Genomic DNA, 14,050 nt, shown 5'->3' with positions numbered 1-14,050 from the left:
TATTAGTGCTAAATTCACCCCAATGTCAGAGAAACGGCAAAAAAACTTAAGCTTGGAAAGCTGTATTTAAACAAACTGTAAGACTTCAGTGCTTCGGATAGACAAGACCAAAGTGGGGTGATGATATGTTTTGCAGCCACAGGACTTGGACACTTAGCATTGACTGAGACAACTCTGTATACGCTACCTGCGTGACAGCTCAAGCTTGGCCCAAACTCATGCAACAGAACAATTCAAGCACAGCAGAAAATCTATAACAGAATGGCTATAAAAGTAAAGGAATCAAGGTGTTTCAATGGCCAGGTCAAAGTGCGGAAGCTCAACCTCACTGAAATGCAGTGGTGGGACTTTAAAAGAGCTGTGTATAAATGAAAGCGTGTAAACCTCAATACCTATAAACTTCTTGGAAAGAAGAATGGACCAAAGTTCCTCCACAACAATGGGAGAGACCGATAAAGTCACACAAAATGTATGTCTTCTCTATTCTGTTCAGTACAGGATTGTGACTTGGCAAACTGCACCTTATAAATGTACAGTGTGGTGTTTTTGACCTGATGATATAGATATAGATAGGAACTGAATGGGGATATGGCAAATAACACCGCGTCATGCCAAGTTTAAGCCTATAGCACAAGACACCATCAATTGCAGGATCTACCAAGGAGATGCTTTGTCCTCACTGCTGTTCTGCACAGGCCTGAACCTCACTGACAAGACTGGCTACGGATACCAGCTACAGAATGGAGCCATCATCATCCACCTCCTCTACATGGATGAGATGTAGGAGTGAATGAGACACTGATTCACTGATCCACACCACGAGGATCTACAGCAACAACACTGGAATGTCAGTCAATCTGGGGAAGTGTAGTGGGATGGTAACAAAGAGAGGCAAGGTAGTCAGAACTAAGGGGATTGCACTACCAGAAGGCGATATTGCAGAAATTGAGGACAGCTACAAGTACTTGGGAATCCCACAGCAAATGGGAACCACAAAGACGCCACTAGGAAAGCTGCAACCAACCAAATGAACCGTTGACAAAAAAGCTCTATAGCAGCCTTTTTGGGTCACTTTAATGTTACCTTCAAATCACGTTGCCTGGCGTGCTCCATGTCCTGCATGGCGCAGCGGTGGGCCTCCTGCAGACGCTGCTGTCGCCTCTGATGCTCCGTCTGCAGCTCCTCCAGCTGCATCCTCAGGTGCTCCCTCTCCTGGCTGAACTGGTGCTGTAGCTGCTGCAGCGACGACTGCGACTGGGACAGCTGCATCTCCAGACTTTGCTTCAACAAGGATATCTGCACAATAATAAGAACAATACATATTGCAGTGATTGTCAGTGAGAAAGTTGAAGAAGCCGCTGCCTCTAGACCTCTGCATACATAATTAGTTGGATAGAAATCAGGTAGGTGGTCCAGGAAGTGTAAGTTCAGGCTTTTTCAAGGGAACTGCATTTTTATATGGCAGAATAACAAAAAGGTAGAAGGTTGGGGTTGGCAATCAATTTGCCTTAAACAAATATATACTCTCAAGTCCTCCAGCAAAAGAGCTTTTTGCTGTGAACATAGCACTAAAAGCAGGCAGCAGTGTGACTCACAAAATTAGCCTGTCTAGACAGCTTAGGATTTTGAATTCAAGTGTTGAGATAAGTACGACCTTGCAAAAGCTGCTCTGGCAGCACTGTATGCAACTGCTGCCAGGTCAAAAAACACATTCTAATCAGAAACCCTGATGAAGAAGATCGACAGTAAACTTTAGGGGCATCAAACTCCTTTAAGGTCACGGGCCCATAAGTTACTTACTACACAATTTAATGTCAAGTAGGCTGAGCCAATAAAATCACTTAAAATAACCTATAAGAAACAGTTCTTAAAACCAAACCATCCATTCACAAAGCAGATGTTTGGAATGTGATCAGAAAATCTTTTAGAAAGGCTTTATAAATTCAAAAATGCTAATTTTAATTTAGCCAGTCTCACCTTTAAGATTGTCCTCTTATGCACTCACAGACAGCTTGTAGTGGGTCTGCGGTTTCTATATTACTCCCTGAAAGTTGTGCTCTGATGGTGTGCTTCTTGCACACACACAACTTCTCTTCCTCTTCTTGACCTAAATTTCATGTAGGGGGTTATTGTTGAATTTCTATTATTGTAGCTTTGGTGATCGTGGCTCAAGAGTTGGCAGTTCGTCTTGTAATTGGAAGGTTGCCGGTTCGAGCCCCGGCTCCGACAGTCTCGGTCGTTGTGTACTTGGGCAAGACACTTCACCTGTTGCCTACTGGTGGTGGTCAGAGGGCCTGGTGGCGCCAGTGTCCTGCAGCCTCGCCTCTGCCAGTGCGCCCCAGGGCAGCTGTGGCTACAATGTAGCTTGCCATCACCAGTGTGTGAATGTGTGGATGACTGAATGTAGTGTAAAGCGCTTTGGGGTCCATAGGGAATAAGTAAAGCGCTATACAAATACAGGCCATTTACCATTTATATTATTGTAGGGTGTTGACCTTACAATATAAAGTGCCTTGAAGCAACTGTTGTTGTGATTTGGTGCTATTTAATAAAACGTAACTGAACTGAACTCTGAATGTGTGATCAGCCAAATGAAAATCAGTTAAGACTTCTGACTTTCATGGACTCATTCTCAGAATATTGTGATCACACCCCTACACCTCTTTACACAAGTTTCAGGGTAAAGATCTCACAGACAAACAGGAGCATTTGTACCCTGAATGTGCAACTCTGCTCTATGGACTGTGAAAGCTGAACGAATTATCCGGCTTTGAGCTTTTAATTAAAAATACAACAATACTTTCAAACATAATCTGAGAAAGTTGTGCAGCCACTTGCAGATCATCGTTTCTGAGATAGTAAACACAACAGGAAAGACTCTGTGATCTAAATAGAGTAGCTTTGCCGCAGGAACTGCTTCACTAATTTGGAAATTACATTATCACTCAGTCATGAGTCACACATTTTTTTGCATGGTGGCAAATCTTTATTAGCAGGCACATATGATTATATATGCTGCACACTGATTCTGTATTATCTAAAATGTACTTGCTCATATAGCTTGCAAATTGTGGACTTACTCAGTGGGGAGGGTTGTTGTATAATAGGTGAAAACTTGCATATTGTATTAAACAGTTTCCACATTCCCTGGATTTATACACATTGGCATCCTTGTTTCAAACATTGATGTCCACTAAGGTTAAAACAGGGGCCTGATTTACTAAACTGAGAGTGGAAAGTCTTTTGTTTTATCTACCAAGAGTAAAAGGTTTTGTGTTTTGTTCCTGCAATTTTGAATAGTTGAATCACCTGGTGATTATGTAACCAACATGAAATGCCACTTTTGTAATGACAGCCCACCACTTGAAGGGTCAGGCATTTTAAGCTTTCTGTGCCTCGTTTCACTGTGTTTTGTGCCAGCTGTAAAAAAAAAAAAAAGGTCATCACAAATTGCCAACAGTGAGAGTAAATCCTGGACTGATGGCAGTGATTTTGCATGTCTTGCAATTATAAAGTCAGCAGTGCCGACCTCTCTAAGTAGTAACTTTTTGGGTTTTTTGGGTTTCTCCCATAAATCCCGTAAAGCTAGAACCATGTACTAGAAAACAAAGACAAATTTAATTTATTTAGCTCATTTCATTATATATGTATATATATGAAAACTAAATCTGCTTAATACAAAATATTAAGACATGAACCCCTCCCCCCCAAAATAAAAAAATTAACTACTCTAAGTTTACAATGTCTTAAGGGAGTGAAAACTGCAAAACAGAACAAACAACAACAACAAAAAATATTAAGTGTAGGCCTTTGTGAATAGAAGGGTTTGGAGTCTGTTTGACACACAGATTTAGTTGATCTCAATTTAATCAAAATTTTATATTGCGCTGGGAGCCATTGAAGTCATTTCATTACTGGGGTAATGCCGGTAAATTGCGGGTAAAACAGTGACCTGTAAGGATTCTGGCTGCTGCATTTTGGACAAGCTGAAGACGTCGATGATGTTGATCATTTGGGAAATCCTGCAAATAGAGCATTGCAATAATATAACCTACTTGATTTGAATGCATGAACGAATTTCTCAGAGTCAGTTTTAGAGAAGATTTTTCTAATCTTAGATACATTTTAAGTTGTAGAAAGCAGTTCTGGTAACTATAATGATGTGGTTATCAAAACTGAGGTCACTTTTTAAAATGATACCAAGGTTCGTGACTTGATCACTGTGTTTTAGAGAAATGGATGATAAATATGAACAAATTTTGGACCACAAGTATTTCTGTCCTGTCTCTGTTCAGTTCTAAAAAGTTTTGAGACATTCAGGACTTCAAGTCATGAATGCAGCTTATTGGTTTATGAACAGAGGTTACATCATAAGAGGGAAGTGGTAAGTACAACTGTGTGTCATCGCTATAAGAATATGAGGCTATATTATGACAGTACCAAGTGGGAGCATGTAAAAGTTGAACAGTAATGGACCAAGGACTGACCCTTGAGGAACCCCCAATTGAATTTTGTATTTGAATGGATCTAAAACTGCTAATTGAAACATAAAAAAACGTCAACCCTTTAGATATAATGTGTCTGACCTGTTAAACCTACTGAGTCATGAAGCCTTTAGTTAGATTATGATATGGTACAATTATTAATTACTAATAGATCTAAGTTAGTTTTATTGGGTGGCAGTGTGATTACAGCACATTTAAAAGAAACATGGAAAATGCCAAACTGGAGAGAGCCGTTGATAAAATTTACTAAAAGATTTGTAAAACAGTGAAATACAGATTTGACAACTTACATATATTAATTTTGTATCATTTTTGCTATAGCTGGCATTTTTGAGAAATTTCTTGCTCACAGTTGTCAGATAGACACATATAATAGAGGTTGGGCTTAAAAACCACACTGATTAAGCTTTTGCATGAGTTCAATAAGGAAGATCTGTTTTCACTCATCTGCTCGCTTCTAGTCTGCTGTTATTATGTTCTTTACTGTATTCAAAGATTCAGACGTGTAGCCCTGTATTATTTAATGGTAAATGGACTGATTCTTATATTTTCTCCCAGAGTATTCAAAGAGCTCTACACAACATGGCACATTCACCCATTCACTGTCTTCTATGCTTTTAAGTGCTTTCTAACTACCATTCACACTCATACTCCGATGGATGCATCGGAGAGCAACTTGGGGTTAATATCTTATCAAGGATATTTGGCATGCAGACTAGTGGGAGCCAGGGATCGAACCACCAACCTTCCGATCAACAGATGACCTGCTTTACCTCCTGAGGTGCAGTCATACAGCCATGAGCTACGGTCTATATGATAATATTAGACATAATATTATAACATTTCCCCCTCAATATTATCTTACTTTGGTGCATTTTATTTGCCAAAAATGAAACAAAAAAAACAGTGAACATAAGTCAAAGATGAAATTCACATGCAGCCAAATTCTTCTTCTTGTTAATCATGAAGTTGATAATCATGAAGTGAAAATCTGATATTGTGACAGTGATGGTGTGGATGCCACTGACCCTTTTTAATTTGGTTTTTCACTAAGATTCAAAGCGGAGGTTTTCAAGCTTTACCAACTCTGCGTTTGAGTGCAAAATTACCCGCATATATCATTCACATTAGGTGTTATTTACAACGACACTAATATTTTCAATGCTTGTGCCTTTTGAAAACACACTTTGGAGCATGCTGCGCATCAAGGCCTTACTGGCACTGACATCTGCCATTTGATTTCTAAACAGCCTCTTCTCCATCAGTGCGTATTTGTCAAGAGCCTGACTGCTGCTCTGATTTGGCATTGGAGTAAATAAATATGGTTTAGCTGATTGTGAGGTGCGGAGCTGCTACATTAATCACCGATGACAGGGCGGGCATGTTGAAGACCAGCAATTAATGCAAGAGACATGCACAAACAAACAGAAATAAAGCTGTTGATTCTGCACGTACGATGACCACAGGAGAGCTTAGTCATGCCACATTAATATTACTGTGCAGTCATTAGCTACAGCAGCCGGCTCTGGTGCGCGTTAAACACTACCACATAATGAATACGTGAGTCTGTGTGCCAGTGTTAGGAGGAAATCTGTGAGTCTGGCACAGACAAGCTGTCACAGGCACAACATACACCTAGAAGAGAGGTAGCTCTTATTGCTTCAATAATGTTTCGCCCATCATATTGATTTTCTCACCGCTGGTATAATTACAACATCTTGACTCCAGGCTGTGGGCATTTTGTGTTCAAAAAGGTCTGTTGATTGTAAGTTGAAGATTAAACCTTTAAATCTTTAACCAGTATTGTTGCGTAACAGTGCTTTAAAGAAACACTTGGTGTACAGACTCTACGTGATTTCTTGTGTTAATAAAAGCTGTTAGTTTCTTGCTGTTCCTATTTTTATTTAAAATATATCCTTTCTCAGCAATGCCTTTGTTTGTGTCTACACTCACTGGACACTTTATTTATCACACCTTGTTACTACTGGGGTGGACCCTCTTTTACCTTTGCCTTTAATTCTTGATGGCAGAGATTCAACAAGGTGCTGAAAACATTCCTCAGAGATTTTGGGAGATTTTATGAGATCACATCTCAAAGTTGCTCCTTTTGGATTGGTTGAGGCCATTGGAGTAAACTCCTTTTCATGGTCAAGAAACCAATTTGACATTATTTTAGTGGTCAAAAAGGGATGGACATGATCAGCAACAATACTCAGGTAGGCATGGCATTTAAACAATGCTCATTTGGTACTGAGGAAACCAAAGTGTGCCCAAAAATATATTACACCACCACCACCAGCCTGAACTTTTAATACAAGGCAGGATGCATGCCATCTTTCTGTTTATGCCAAATTCTGAACCTGCCATGTGAATATTGCAGAAGAAATCGAGACTCATTAGACCACTTTTTCCAATCTTCAGTTCTGTCTAATTTTAGTGAGCGTGTGAAAATTGTGGCTTTAGTTTCCTGTTCAGGTCATTGTGACCATGTCTACATGCATAAATGCATTGAGTTGGTGACATGTGATTGGCTAATAAAATATTAGCAATAATGAGCAGTAGTGTGTTTTCCCTCCTTTTTCTTCTTTATCGACTTCTCCCCTCTAATTATCTACAGCTTGGTGTACTTTCAGGTTGCAGTCACATAACCAACACAATTACCTCACATGTTTATCTCTAATTACTTTTCCTTGACTTCAGTGTCAAAAGCTTTGAGGTGAAGTACCTGTGTGACGACGACCTCTTCAAAAGTGGCCCACACTGCTCACACCACTTTCATTAGGATGCTTAATAATGTGGTGGGTGATGGAGATGGAGAAGCGGCTGGAGGCCCTGGTGATACTACAGAAGTAGTACAGCCTTATCTGTTCTTAGTATTTTTCTTTATGCAGGCTATATGAACTTAGACGTTGATGTGAATAATGTTTCCATTACCAAGTGGGAAAAAGTGAGAAACTTTGCAGTCACAATGAAATAAAATGGTTTTAATAATGTGGCCCACCATGCTGGCCACTCATGTTGTCCACTCATCTACTTAAACGCTTCCTTTATTAAAGCTTTTAGAATCTCTGACATGACTCTAATTAAAGGTAATCCCAAAAGCTGGAAGTACAGCAACCCCGAAAATGAGAACAAAACCACAGCAAAATGAGTTACACTACAACATTCACCTCTCTTTGAACTTTGAAATAGGGAAAATTATCTTTATTTATACAGTGAGCTTGGCAAACTGTTAAGATTCAAAACATATCGGCATATTAAATCATTATGGCACAGGCGGTAATTTACATGATCTGTTTCACTTGTCAGGTATGTTGATCATTTTGGTTTGTGAATGTTTGAATGGTGTGCTGCTATGAACCCTGGAAAGGCCTTATTTTCTTAGAGTTGGGAAGTGTATCATCTGCTAAAGGAGGTAAGGAAGCATGCACTGAGGCACCTTTTCTTTGCAACTTGAGAATTTGACCAGCTCTTATTACGGCTGCCATGCAGATAATTTAATCAGAAGCCCTCTTAAGTACAAATGACTATTTGACCACAACCAAAGTCACATCTCTGCTTTTGTCTTTGTTTTATCATCTGTTTACTGTCCTGTTTTCCGGTTTGTGTCCTGTCTTAGTACTGGTTTGTTTTCTCATGTTATTCTCATGAGTTTTGATTTTTCTTTGTATTCAATGTGTGTCTGCTCATCACTGCAGCTTTTTAATTCACACCTATTTATGAGCTTACTAAGTCACTTTAGTCTTTCAAAATCTACCAATATTTACTTCCTGAATTCCCAAAACACAACATAAACACCAAAATTCACTTAACATTTCAATATGTGCCGTTTTAGTGTTTTGCACAGAGACAGTAAAGTGAACAGAAGGATGGGCGGCACTGTTGTGCTCCCACTGGGGAGCCTCACCTGTTCTAGCAGGTCCTCCACTTTCCTTTGCCAGCTCTCCCTGGCATTGCTCAGTTCCTGCTCCTTGCTTTGCGCCAGCTGAGCCAAGGCTGAGTTTTTGTCCTCCTCGTGCTCCTCTTTCAGCTCCTCACGTAGCTTCTTACACTCCTGCCTATAGCACAGCACGAAATGAAACACATATGCGTTTATGTTTCAGGTGCTTTATTAATCATCCAGTGTGATTCACAAAACCTGTGCGGAAAAATACACAAATTCAATCTGTGAACTGCGAAGTTCCAGAAAACCTGAGAATAAAACAGTGTGACAGAGGAATCACGTAAATCTTAGTGAGCTCAATAAAGACCCTTCAGCAGCAGCGTTACTGACAGGTAGCTTGGATCAGAGGATGCTCCATTTCAGCACTTTTACCGCCGTTTGTAAGATGGAAATTTGATTTTTGGAAAACAGCGGGAACCTCCTCAAACTTCTTTCTTGTGAGTGAATAACCATAAATCATTGGAACTGGGGGATTGCCTATATTGATTAAGTGTCAACTCTCAAACTGATTTATGTGCTGTGCTGACAAGAAATTGAGCACAGCGTTAGTTCAATCAGGGCATGCAGTCAAGCCCAGCAGTGACCACAGATAAAATGATTTTAACACCCACTCATGTCAGCTGATACCCTCTTATAGATTCAGGTGGCAAATTTAATATAGGGCCTACTGCTTTAGTGTGGCAGCCACTTTGCAACCCACTTCTGCCAGGTGGCTCTAAAAACTCCCTGAGGGAGTCCCTCCCTTTAGTCAATCAAGAGTGCTGACAGAGACTAGAAACAGCACATTCCTCCCAAATTAGCATCGTCGCCCTGTTTAATCCTGTTAAAATCTTTCTCCTTACATATAAAATCTTGAACAATCAGGCCCGTATCATATCTTAAAGACCTTGTAGCACCATATTATCCTAAAAGATCACTTTGGTCTCAGACTGCTCCTGTACTCTAGAATCGGGCCCCTCTACTTTGAATCAGGCTCCTCGCACTGAGCTTTTCTTCTTCTCTCATCTCTTTTCACTCTCTGTGTATTCATACACCACTACTTTAGTTAATCATTAGTTATTATTCATCTCTATCACTCTCTCACAGTGTGTCCTTTGTCCTCTCTTCCTCCCCTCACCCCCATCCGGTCGTGGCAGAATGTTGCCCCTCCCTGAGCCTGTTTCTGTCTGATGTTTTTCCTTCCCTCTGTCGCCAAGTGCTTGTTCGTGGGGGGGGGGGTGCTATATAAATAACCCCAGCTCCTCCTTTCACGCTTTATCTGACTTAATCTGAAATCTGCTGTCAATGATGCTTGATCTTCTCTGTGCTCCTGCTGATGCCCTCCCCATCACCAGTTTTTACTGTCTGCATAATGAAGGGTGGCAAGGTCCCAGAACAGAGCTGCCAAAAAATGAATTACTCCAGTCATAAATATTAATCTTCTTTTGTCTACAGGGGTCTTGACTGAACTGAAATTATGGATTGCCTGGAGGGTATCAAATAAATCTAACAGGTATGTTCTGGGAAAATAAGGAACTAGAATTCAGCTAATTCCCCCAAATGTTGTGTGTTAGGTTTAGGCTGATTTTGTGGAGATGACAACAAAGTCTGAAAGAAGAGACTCAAACAAGCAGCTAGGAATTGGCTTGAAAAGTAAAGGTGCTTCAGAGAGCTCTATAACACCTTTATGGGAACAATAAGTTGTCCTGAATCATTAGACCTCAACACAGCTTCCACTGAGCGCCCATCACTCTCCAACACTTCGGCTAACAGCTCTGCGAATGGCAATGTGTGTGTCTGCGCGTTGCCAATGTGATAGCTGTGTGGGAGTTGAAATGGCAGCTGTTAAATGAAGTATCCAGGCAAACACATTTTTTCTCTTACTTCGAGAGCTGCAAAGTGTCAGACTGAAGGCAGGCTATAACACACACAGCGATGCAGTCACACACCACAAAGTCACGTTCATAATGCGGCACACTTGACACGTGTCATCATTCACGTCCTCGTTCGGCATAAAGCAGACGTTCTCCCTCTCTCTTGCTCTCTCACAGACACATCCAGACTTGAGGCGTCAAAGATCTCTGCTCTTCTCTTCTCTGCTGTGCAGGAAGAGCCGAGGGCAAATGGAAAGAGGTAAAAACATGAAGGGATGAAGGAACTTTCAAAGATGGAAGGAATATCCGGATCAAATGTGGGATAATTGGTTGGATTCAGGGATCTGTACAGCCGCATGTGCTCATTTAAGGTGCGTGTGACATTATAATTTACTGTGTGCTCAAAATATGTAATCATTCTAACAAGAACTTTGTTCGTACTTTTAAAATACACAGTTACAATGTGCTTCACAATCTGGTTAAAACTGGGGCGCCACTGTAACTCACCTGGTTGAGCTAGCAACCCGGACACTAAAGGCTAGGGACCTTATGGCAATTCGAGACAGAAGATTTCCCATGTGTCATTTGCCCTCACTCTCTCACCCCCTTCCTGTCTACTCTCTGCACTGTCCACCAAATAGGCTAAAACATAATCAAAGAAAATTAAAAATAAACCTTTTAAAGCATAAATGATTTTTTTGTGTTCTAAATTGCAATAAAATCTAACCTTTTATACTTGTATACATACGTCAGCATGCACAATTCATTTTGTTCATTTTATTATTGTGACATGGAAACCCAAATAACAAGAAACCAGAGCCACAGTAGCACCATAAACAATCCAACCTGATGTTTTCCCCAAGATTTGCAAACAAAGGTTAATAACTTATAAACACCCAAAATTACAAATCAGCCACATAATTCAATCATCACAATCTGTACATAAAAACACTTCTATTTTTTCAAAACATCCCACTAGATGAAGGTATTCTTAACTTATCATAACTAAGGACTATACAGAAAAAGGTCACTCATTGTTTGTTGTTGTCCTAAACAGGGTTTAATACTGTATGTTTAGTTAATTTGAACATATGCAAATTTTTGTCTATGACAGATTCTTTTCAATGACTTTACTGTAGATTTGCTGCAGTGCATTGCCCTGTTGCATGACCCAGTTTGGGCCAAGCTTTAGACAAGTGCATCACATTTGACTTTAGAATATTTTGGTACACAGAAGAGTTTCGTGGTTGACTCAGTGTCTCCGAGGCACCCAGGTGCCAGGTAGCTATGAAATAGGGGTGGGTTTTGATAATCGATTTATCGATTAAAATCGATTCTGGCTTGGATAACGTGATATCGATTCATTAAAATCCTGAATCGATTTTTTAATATTAATTTATTTTGCTCGAAACGCCAGAATCTCAGGTGAAACCTCACAAAATTTCAAGAACCACCAAACAGCTAAAACAGTAAATGAGAGCAGGTACACGGATTCTGCACAAAGACGTAAACACAAAGCACGGACCCGCGGATCAGAATCAGTGAGATGTCGCCTTTCTCACCTGACGGCACGGACACGGTCGGGGCTGAAAGCCGACAGCTCGCTGATTCTGATCTGTCGGCGGGTCCGCGCTTTGTGTTTACACCTTTTTTGCGCTGGTTCTAAAGCTGTTAGTTTTATCTCTCTCCAAACATTATTGACCTAACCAGCAGCAAAAGAAGATCCAAATTACGCTTCACAAAAACATCGTCATGAATTCCCTCTGACTTTTGCTGTTTTGCTTCCACCACACTTCATGCACAGCTCATGTCATGCTTCCTTTTTATAGATACAAAAATATGTAAATGTACTGATCTGAATTATAATATTTCTGACTGTCTGAGGCAAAATTTCCCAGATTTAAATTGAATCGAATCGAATCGTGGATCGAATCGATTCGGGACCTTGTGAATCGGAATCGAATCGATTCTAGAAATCAGTGACGATACCCAGCCCTACTATGAAACCAGCCCAAATCATCACCACTCCTCCACCGTGCTCAACAGCTAGTATGACGTGTTTGTGGTGATATCCTGCATTTGTTTTTGTTTGTTTTTTCAAACACGGTGCTGTGCATTATTGCCAAACATCTGCACTTTGGTCTCGTCTGGACATTTTACCAGAGGGCTTGTGGTTCGTTCAGGTGCAACACTTTAAACTAAAGCTGTGCTGTCACATTCTTTTTCAAGGGGAAGAGGCTTTCTCTCCTTTCTCCAACAATGTGCTAAATGTTCTGCTTTTATAGAGGTTCTCAATTAATCAAGTATATATGATTAGCAGCACCTAGCTGCTTCTTAGAAGTAGTATAGGTGTACTTCTTCACAGTACTGCACAAAGACTGTATATTCACCTTTTAATGTTTATTATTATTGCACATACAGTGTAGTTTAGCTTCTATAGTGAACTTCTAAGAACTATGTGATTTAGTCCAAAGAAAAACTTTTCTATTTACTCTGTTTTCTGCAAAATTAAGCAAGCAATTCCACAACGTTACCATAGCCCATTTTTGCCTTTCTTATCCACAAATCCATCTCACGTCACCTTGATCGGTCAACATAGGGGCAAATTTATCAACATCCTGTCTGCTGTTTTTCATTCTTTAAGTCCACACATCCCTGCAGCATAATTAAACACATACATCATATAGTTAAGAAAAAATGTAACAGTCAAGGTCTTTGCATATTTATAACTTGCTGACAAAAGACTCCAATGTTCTCCATTCCAAATCTGTGAACCTACATACATACTCACATAAAGGAGACATGCCCAGAATAATTTAATGCAAGCAGAGAATGATTAAGAAGAATGTTTAAGAAAATGCTGCCTACAAAAATATGTTTTTGACAGACCTTTAAAACAAACCACAGCTTCAGCCAACTGATGCTGCTGTTTCAATATTTATCACTTATAAGAGTCAATACTGCTGCTTGTGAGTCTGAAATAAGAACAATGAGGTGGACCTGAATTTAATGTGTATAATGTATATTGTGTAAAAGCCCACTATGAGGGAAACCAGCCACCAGGCTTATACTGACTCACAGTTACTGCATCACAGGATTTCCAAGCAGCTGCCAGTCGCACGCGACATTTTGGCTGCTGGTACTTTGACAGATTTCTGATTTCCACCAGGCAACGAGACCCATCGCAAAGCTAACACGCGTATCAACTTATGTGGTGCTAAATCCCTGTGGTAGGCCAAAACGTGGAGGTCTTACTTCTCCTCTTGTCTTTTTTGCCATTCTTACGTGTACTCTTGTGTATTTAGGCTGGACATTTCCAAACCAGCAAACGTAAGCGATAACACTGATAATGAGAACTGATGGGGTGTGAAGTGTAAAAACAAATACAGAAATAGAAATATATGGAGTAACCACTTGTCTGCAAGTTTGCTTGCTGAATACTTTCTATACAAGTAACAACAACAGTACAAATTCAAACTCAGATCTAAAAACATTTACTGGATTTTCCACTTTAGAATTTCTTTTAAAAAAAAAGATATTAGTATGACATTAACAATATAAACTTTAGCCTGATTATGTTTCGGGTGCCTGCAGACATTTTAATAATGAGTGGCTGATGATTTATTTATTATTCAATATTAAACAAGCAGGTTCACCGCACAGAAAGAAAAAAAAGAGAGAAAGTTGTAGTTTTGGAGTCACATTAATAAAATTATCCCCTAAAGAACAGCCGGCTCACATTACAGGAT

General features: G+C 40.0%; 1 protein-coding gene across 5 annotated transcripts in view; it reads right to left on the bottom strand.

Annotated features, from left to right (window-relative positions):
- The window catches only part of fam184ab (family with sequence similarity 184 member Ab), a 206,014-nt gene that overhangs the window by 56,352 nt on the left and 135,612 nt on the right, over positions 1–14,050 (bottom strand). For all 5 annotated transcript variants that reach the window (XM_006805644.3, XM_006805647.3, XM_006805646.3 and 2 more), the window contains 2 exons: positions 8,413–8,563; positions 1,084–1,296 (listed from right to left, as the gene is read on the bottom strand). In XM_006805644.3, coding sequence (XP_006805707.2) covers positions 1,084–1,296; positions 8,413–8,563 — 364 coding nt within the window. The remainder of the gene's footprint in view (positions 1–1,083; positions 1,297–8,412; positions 8,564–14,050) is intronic.

This window comes from Neolamprologus brichardi, chromosome 15, assembly GCF_056152115.1.
Source record: "Neolamprologus brichardi isolate AB-2024 chromosome 15, ASM5615211v1, whole genome shotgun sequence".
Taxonomy (NCBI): Eukaryota; Metazoa; Chordata; class Actinopteri; order Cichliformes; family Cichlidae; genus Neolamprologus; species Neolamprologus brichardi.
This window is presented reverse-complemented; position numbering and strand designations above follow the sequence as displayed.